An 8,400-nucleotide genomic window follows, 5' to 3' on the forward strand; every position below is an offset into this window, starting at 1 on the left:
GGTGTCAGCAGCAACTGGTTATAACTCACGCCCTCGGCGGCGGCTCGTGAAGGATGTACAATTAGCGGCGCGGTGGCGGCGATGACTTTGGCCTGACCCCTCCAGCTTTCACCGAGCAGATTTTGATGCCAGCTGGGAGCTGGCGACAGATCCCAGGACCCCGAGCGGGATTTTAACGCCGTCTTTTCCCCAGCCTTGGCCGGAGCCATCGGGGTCCCTCGGTGCCGGCTGGCGCGGCAGCAGGACGGTGCCGGAGGGATGCCCTGGCTTTGCTCCATCCCCGATGGGAAGGCCAGAAAGCTTCGCAAGAAGCGCAAATCACCCACTGAGACCTTAATGCTTATTTTATCTACTTTTGTATTCATTTAAGGCTTTCTGAGTTATTCATTTCTCTCCAAAGGAACAGTGCATGCCCGTGGTCAGCACCAGGAGGTCTTGCTTCCAGCTCCTCTGCGTGGGGAGCGGCTGGGTGGGCAGAAGGGTGGTGGGCAACGCGGTGGGGACGTCCTCTCCCCTGACCGGGGTGTCCCTTCTCTTGGCAGGACGCGGGGCGCTGCCCGCCAGGACGCCCGGACCATGCTGGCCTGTCTGCAGAGGACCCAGAACCCCCCCGCCCAGCACCTCGCCTGCCCCACCAAGGCGCTGGAGCCGCGCAAGTGTAAGTGCCTGGGGCAGGGGGGGAGGGCGCGCACTCGCTTTGATGCTGCTTCTCTTATTGCAAAAGACGTTTATTTAACCGATAATTAAAAAGAGCAGGAGAAGCAGGGAGTTGTGGGGGGAAGGAGACAAGATAAGCAAATTAAATTGGGTTGCTCTGGTTGATAAGTGGAACTTCAGAAAATGTTGTGGAGCTGGCTGGAAGCGCGGCGGCAGGGGATGCGGCAGAGGATGCTGCCATGCCCCCCAAACCTCCCCAGCCCTTCCCCCTCTAATTACTTTCCCCGTTTCTCTGCAGCTCGCCTTCCCCAGGAGCTGGCCTTTCAGATAAGCTGTAAACTAGTTACATTAAAATGGGATCCAAAAGGTCACTCCAGTAAAGCACCTGTCTCTCCCAGCCTTTGTCTCTCAATCCAAACCATGATTAAATGTATATTTAATGAGCCTGCTTTAGGCGGGCGTGTTTGACCTCCCCGGCTGGGAAAGGCGCATTAAGATTCCCGAGTGATGAATGTGTGTTTTAAAGAGGGGAGTGGATATTTTTCTGCTGGTCTCAGTTGGATTTTTAAACATTGCTGGCTGAAGACAAATCAGCTGCTAAAGCTCTGCTTGGGAGGCTGTGACAGCCCCTGGGCATTTGTTTAATGAGCTGGATTTTCCTGGAGATTTCTTCTTTTTCCCCTCTACCTGGGCACCCCGAGGCAACCGAGCAAGATGGATGCAGGGTTTGGGCCACCCCAGCATCTCTCTGCTGGGGCTTGAGCCAAACTGGTAGCCGGGAGGGTTGTTTTTGGGGTAAAGCATCGCTGCGACTCACCCAGCCCAGAGGCAGGGTGATGGGCACCCATGCATTTGTGTGTGCATCAGCAAACGAGGGGGGATCGGTGCCCCCCGAGCTGTTTGCACCCAAGCACCCATCAGGGTGTCAGGGGTCTGTGGACCCCCCCCGCTATGTGCTTGCACCGTGCCAGAGCTGGCCGTGCCACTCAGATCTCCTCCTTATTGCTGTCTGGAAGGGAAAAGGATGGTGCTGGTGTAAAATTATCCCAAATCCGTCACGCCTGAGCAGCGCGGGGCTGACGCGAGGGGCCGGCTCGTTGCCGCGGGGTAATTAGCTCATCCGCGTGGTAATTAGCTCAGCAGCGTGGGCACCGTGTGAGAGCTGCGGGTGGGATGAGCCCGGCCGGGATTTCTGGAGTCGCAGTCCGTGGGGATGCTGAGGAGCAGCACCCAGGGATGCGACCCAGGAGCACCCTCCCGAGGGGGATGTGGTGCTCCCCACCGTGCCAGAGATGATGCTAAAATAAAGAGGTCTGGGGAGCTGGACCCCATGCGTGATGTCTCCATGTGGCACCAATGGGTGCTTTTGGGTGCAGCCACTCACATCCCAACAGGGTCCCAGCCCTGGGTTGGATCCCTGAGCTGTGCCGGTGGGAGGAGGGCAGGAAGCAGGGGTCTGACCCCAAACCGGCCCCACAGGGGAGGGGGTTTTTGGCTGATCACACCCCATCTCTCAGGGCAGGACCCGCCATTCTGGACCTCTGAGCCTTGTCCCCAAACCTGGCGCAGGTGATGTGCAGTGGTGGCACCGGACCCCCCTGCTCCACCAGCTGCCACCAGCAGGGTCACCTTAATCAAAGTTTAGGTGCCCGTACATTTCCACTCATTACAGGCAAATCCAGCGTGCTTCGCTCTGCTCTGCCTCCCGCCAGCACAAATTAAATTGCAGGTGACACCCAGGGCCACGCGTCTGCTTGGAAGATGATTTTTTTCTCCTTTATTTACGGCACCTGCAGTAAGAGCAGTGCAGAGGGGCCGGGGCGCGGGGCCGAGCCTCCCGCCGCTGCCGAAACACCGGCATAGGTAATCGCCACGGATAGCGTTCCCTTCAAACCAGGCACAATTTAGAAGTGCCTCTGATTACTTAATTTGCTCCTGAGTATCTCAGTAATTATCTTTATGGGTCTTATTTCTGTCCTCTGGCATTGTTTCTGTCGATATTAAATGAGTCTGGCTTGCGGCACATTGGCCGTCTGGCCCAGCACCACTGTGAAATCCTATTATCCTGCCCACGCCGCTGATTAATTTTTGTATTAATTTCACGTAAAAGGTGAGCTGACTAATTTTCCTGCCCGTGCCCGGCTCCGAATGCCTTCGCCCCTCTGGTTCTGCCCCTTGGCTCTGCTGCTAATTACCGTCCTCCCACCTCGGTGCCCTGCTTGCCAGGCTCGCTGCGTCCCCCAAAATCCATCCTGTTCAATGCTGTAGTAATGCTGTGGGCACCGGCACGGCAGCTGGTGCAGGAGGGTGCCCAGAGCCCTGCCCAGGAGCCAGGAGCCTGCAGAGAAGCAGCATCCTCCGGAAAATATCACGTCCAATTAACTCCAGCAGCCTGGTCCCTTTTGATTTTATTCCGTGCGCATTACAGGAATCCTGAGCTTTATTTAAATTATAAATCAAATAATACCACTCTCGGCTTGGCCAAACTCTTGCTCTCTGCAGTAATGTAGCAGTGGCTTATATTTAATTAAATGTTACTTTTCTGTACCCCTGGGGGTGAGGGATGCTGGGATGGGGTGGAGCTGGGAGTTTTGGGGGGCTCCCTCCATCACCTTTCAAGGGGCTGCAGGGGTCTCGGGGGGCGATGGTGTAAGAAATGGCTCTTGGGGGTGGTGTGGGGTCATTAAAACATTAATGAGAGGCGATGGCCGGGACTTGGAGACTGGGGACACAGCCCCAGGGTCAACCCCACTTGCCCATAGGAACTCTCATCAGTGATAAAACCATTTAATTGCGTATGGGATAAACCCCCCTTTAACGGTTTCTCGTTACCCCACTCTACTGATTCCAAGGGCATTTTCATTAAAGCGGCTGCAGCAAGGCTCTGCTTTTGTACACACCCATAAAATATCATTTTAATTTCATGAGGGGTTACACATGAGTGAAATAAGATTAATTCTTTCATTTTCAGTTTCTGGAAGGGGTCGCTTAATGATGGTGCTGTGTATTTATATACGTGCCATAAAAAGGAGTTCAATTAACTGCCGTGCCCAAAATGTGCTGTTGATTTGCACTTTCCCTGCCAGGAAACACTGCAAAAACACTTTTCGATCGGTCATGTGCGTGGTGGGAGATGGATGGGGGGTGCTGCTCGGTGGGATCAGAGCCTTGGGTTTTGGAGGGGGCTTTGCTGGTAATGCCCCAGCACACAAGGGGTGTTGGTTTGTGTCCGAACTTTCCAGGATTGCACTGGTCCAGCACCACAGAGCAGGGTCCTGGGCCGAGGGGGTCAGGAGAGTGGCATTGGGACAGCATTGGGGTGGCACTGGGGTAGCATCAGGTTGGCACTGGGGGGAGCATTGGAGTGGCAGTGGGACAGCATTGGGGTGGCACTGGGATGACACTTGGGCAGTATCAGGATGGCATGGGGATTGTGTTGGGGCACTGTTGGGTGTCATTGGGACAGCATTGGGGTGGCACTGGGATGACACTTGGGCAGTATCAGGATGGCATGGGGATTGTGTTGGGGCACTGTTGGGTGTCATTGGGACAGCATTGGGGTGGCACTGGGATGACACTTGGGCAGTATCAGGATGGCATGGGGATTGTGTTGGGGCACTGTTGGGTGTCATTGGGACAGCATTGGGGTGGCACTGGGATGACACTTGGGCAGTATCAGGATGGCATGGGGATTGTGTTGGGGCACTGTTGGGTGTCATTGGGACAGCATTGGGGTGGCACTGGGATGACACTTGGGCAGTATCAGGATGGCATGGGGATTGTGTTGGGGCACTGTTGGGTGTCATTGGGACAGTATTGGGGTGGCATTGGGATAGCATCAGGTTGGCATTGGGGGGAGCATTGGGACAGCAGTGGGACAGCATTGGGGTGGCAGTGGGATGGCACTGGGGCAGTATCAGGATGGCATTGGGATGGCATGGGGGTTGTGTTGGGGCACTGTTGGGTGTCATTGGGACAGTATTGGGGTGGCATTGGGATAGCATCAGGTTGGCATTGGGGGGAGCATTGGGACAGCAGTGGGACAGCATTGGGGTGGCAGTGGGATGGCACTGGGGCAGTATCAGGATGGCATTGGGATGGCATGGGGGTTGTGTTGGGGCACTGCTGGGTGTCATTGGGACAGTATTGGGTTGGCATTGGGGGGAGCATTGGGACAGCAGTGGGACAGCATTGGGGTGGCACTGGGATGGCACTGGGGGAGTATCAGGATGGCATTGGGGTGGCATGGGGATTGTGTTGGGGTGTTGAGGTGGCATCAGGGCTGTGTTGGGTGTCAGAAGGGTGGCGGTGGCGCAAGGTTGGGGTGGCATTTGGGTAGCATCAGGTTGGCAGTGAGTGTGTATCAGGATGGCATTGGGACACTATTGAGTGGCACTCAGATGGACTGGGGCAGTATCAGGACAGCATTGGGGTGCCACGGGGTTGTATTGGGGTGATACCAGGGCTATTGGGGTCGCACTGGGCTAGCATCAGGATGGCATTGAGACAGCAGTGGGGTGGCACTGGGATAGTATTGGGGTGACATTGGGGTGGTATCAGGATGGCATTGGGGTGACACCAAGGCATCCCCATGGCTGTGCCGCCCGCCCAGCACCGTTTGCCTTTGCAGCGCCGGTGGCCGCGGTGGCCCGGTGCGCGGCGGTGCTAATACCTCGTGGAGGAGACAAATGGGAAGTGACACGTGTGTGTGTAGACGGGTATTTGCGGTGACGCTTTGACTGCAGATAATAAAGTGCTCGCCCTGAGGTGATCCAATTCAGCAGCCGCCTCGGCAGAGCCGCGCGAGGGGGAGAAGAAAGGGGAGGAAAAAAGAAGAAGGGGGAAAAAAAAAAAAGGCCCGTCTGAAATGACATGTCAGCCTAAAAAGGGAACGTGTTAACGGATGAATATCTGGGGACGGCGAAGCCCGGCGCTTCCCTTTGTGCTTTGTCATGAATTTTGTTGTCTTTGCAGATTACGGCTCCTGCGCGGCTGCCGTGCGGGGTTCGCCACCTACGTTTATTCAGATGGATTCCTCCCGCTGTTATTTCTGCGGTTGGTTTTAATTTAAACCCCCGAAGCCGGGGCGCGTTTGTCTCTGAGCTCCTGGCGCCGAGGACGCTCTGTTGGGGGATGCCTTTGTCCTGGCTTCACGCCGGGGCGGTCCTGCAGTGGGGACGTGGCATTTTTGGGGGTGATGCTGAGGGTGCTGGTGATGGGTGGGTGCCCTCCCCGCAGGGGGGTGGGGACCAGGGAGCGCGCGGGTGCATGGGCCCCCCGTCGCATCCGCCGCGGTGGCCTCAGCGCCACCCATCCTGGGGACACCGTCGCCATGGAAACCACTGCATTTCGCAGGGTGGGAACGCCGGGGTGATGTGACAGCAGCCCAACCTGCCTGGTGCAGAGAAAAAAAATGGGGTGGGGGGGGCAGCATTGGTGGCCCCCTCTGCCCGCCTGCACCCCAAAAACAGCTCTGGGGATGCATGGAACCCCCCTGGTGCTGGGGGCTGCACACCCCATGCCCACCTGCAGCTCACCCTGCATCTGGACATGGCAGCGACCCCCCTCCAGCATCACCTGGGACTCCCTGAGATCTGCCCTCCCTTAGGGGGCCGGTTCCTGCCCAGGCAGCTTGGCCAGCCGAGGCTCAGGCCCAAACTTCAGGGACTTGAATTGATTTGTGAACTGTAGCAGGGTTTGTTTGTTTTCTTCCAAGTGTTTTCCAAATATTGAGGTTTCTTCCAAGTGTTTTGCAAATATTTAGGGTTTTGCTTTTCCAAAGTCTGCTCCCAGTGTAGCAGGCAGAGAAAAACAGGGTTTTTTTAATGCGTTTTGAAGCTTCAAAGACATTGGGATCTCCTTGCTGTGAGGGGAACAGGGAGCCTGGTTCCAAAACCAAGGGATGAGCCCTCGGCTTTTGCAGAATTTAATTCATTTGGAGGCTGCAGCACCATTATTTTTTAATACCAGCCATTGGCACACCAGTCACGGAGCGGCTGCTCGGGTCCCTAGCATCACCTCCTGCCTCCACCTGGCTGATCCCTGGGACATACCCCCCCAGTGCACCCCAATGTCCCGCTCACCATCCCCTTCCAGAGTGGGACAACTGCCTGGGGGTTGCAGGGTCTCATGCAGCATCACGGCCTGAAAATTAAAGCCATAAATTGCTGCTGCATGCACTCGCCCTCCTCCAGGGAAGAGGGGGCCCAGCCAGGGGTGGTGCTGCCGGCACCAGGACAGGGGACACTGGAAGCAGCTGGGCTCTGGAAGTGGCATGGAGCATCCTTCTCTGTGCCGAGCATCCTTCCTGGTGCTGAGCATCCTTCCTGATACCAAGCATCCTTCCCAGAGTATCCATCCTGGTCCTGAGCATCCTTCCAGGCACCAAGCATCCTTCCTGCTCATGACCATCCTTCCTAGTGCTGAGCATCCTTCCTAGTGCTGAGCATGCTTCCTGGTGCTGAGCATCCTTCCTGGTACTGAGCATCCTTCTTGGTGCTGAGCATCTTTCCTGGTGCTGTTTTGATCCCACAACTGCTTTAACTGATTGCCAGAGCCCCGATGCTGCTGCTGCTGCTCCTGGGCCGTCACCGAGCTCCTCATGTGCCAAATTGCTGCCTGATGACAGCTGAGCACCCAGCCAGGTCTATTATTGCTCTGGGGCCCGGGCCCCACGGGCCTGCAATTTAGGTCTGGGCTATTAACCCTGCCTTGTTCTCCACTTTGTAACCGCTTTAGTGCCTTTTAAAGTGTACAGTTAAAACCGGGGTTAATTAGGGGCCCAGCAGCTGGGCTTCGCCAGTGCCCATTGTGTCCCAGCGGAGCTGGGGCCAGGGCTGGGGGTAATTGGGGACTGTTGTGGGTTTGTGTCGATGACACAAGCCCCGGATCGTCGGCCTCCGGTTAACCTGGGTCTCTCCTGCCATAGGGACGGCTCTGGTTGGCTTCCCTCCCCTTCTCTCCCTGCAGCTTCTCTTCTTTCCCAGCCTTTGAGTTGTGGCTGCAGCCAGGCATGGCACAAAGGTCCCTGGGGATGCAGGGAATGCTGGGGATGTGGGGGATGCAGGGGATATTGGGGATGTGGGGGTTGCTGGGGATACTGGGTATGTGGAAGATGCTGGGGATGTGAGGGAATATGGGGATGCTGGGGATATGGGAGATGTGGAGGATACTGGGGATACAGAGATGCTGAAAATACTGGGGATATGAGGATGCTGGGGAATATGGGGAATGTGGAGGATGCTGGGAATACTGGGGATGAGGAGGATGCTGGGGATGCAGGGATGCTGAGGACAATGGGGACATGTGTTATGATGGGAACATGGGTGATGATGGGGATGTGAAGGGTGTTGGGGACGCAAGGATACTGGGGATGCCAGCAGCAGTGGTGTGTGTGCCGGGCGAAGCTTTTTGGGGTTTTCTCAGGGCTCCCCCATCCCCACCCACCCCTCACACAGGTGCTGCCATCCTGTCAGACATTTTGCATGGACCCGGCTGCTCTGGGCACGGCGGGGCTGGGGGTGCCCAACCCATCAAGCCAGATTTATTCCGGATCGTGGCACCGATGGGGTCTGGGATTTACATCTGTGTCTCGAACCGGGTTTGGTGGCCAATTTGCTAAAGTAAAAAGTTGTTTAGCTGGAGGCGTAATCTTATAAGCCTGTGCTGCCATTATAATGGCTTCTCCTTTCTGCCTGGCTTTCCAATAATGCTTTGAGCAGAAGCTCCGAGGAACATAAGAAG

General features: G+C 56.3%; 1 protein-coding gene across 1 annotated transcript in view; it reads left to right on the forward strand.

The window, feature by feature from the left end:
- Positions 1 to 511: 511 nt before the first annotated feature.
- The window catches only part of FAM222A (family with sequence similarity 222, member A), a gene marked incomplete at its 3' end in the record, with an annotated part of 11,991 nt that continues 4,102 nt past the window's right edge, over positions 512 to 8,400 (forward strand). The window contains exon 1 of the mRNA XM_010181913.1: positions 512 to 658. Coding sequence (XP_010180215.1) covers positions 577 to 658 — 82 coding nt within the window. The remainder of the gene's footprint in view (positions 659 to 8,400) is intronic.

Source organism: Mesitornis unicolor, unplaced genomic scaffold, assembly GCF_000695765.1.
Source record: "Mesitornis unicolor isolate BGI_N332 unplaced genomic scaffold, ASM69576v1 scaffold22143, whole genome shotgun sequence".
Classification (NCBI taxonomy): domain Eukaryota; kingdom Metazoa; phylum Chordata; class Aves; order Mesitornithiformes; family Mesitornithidae; genus Mesitornis; species Mesitornis unicolor.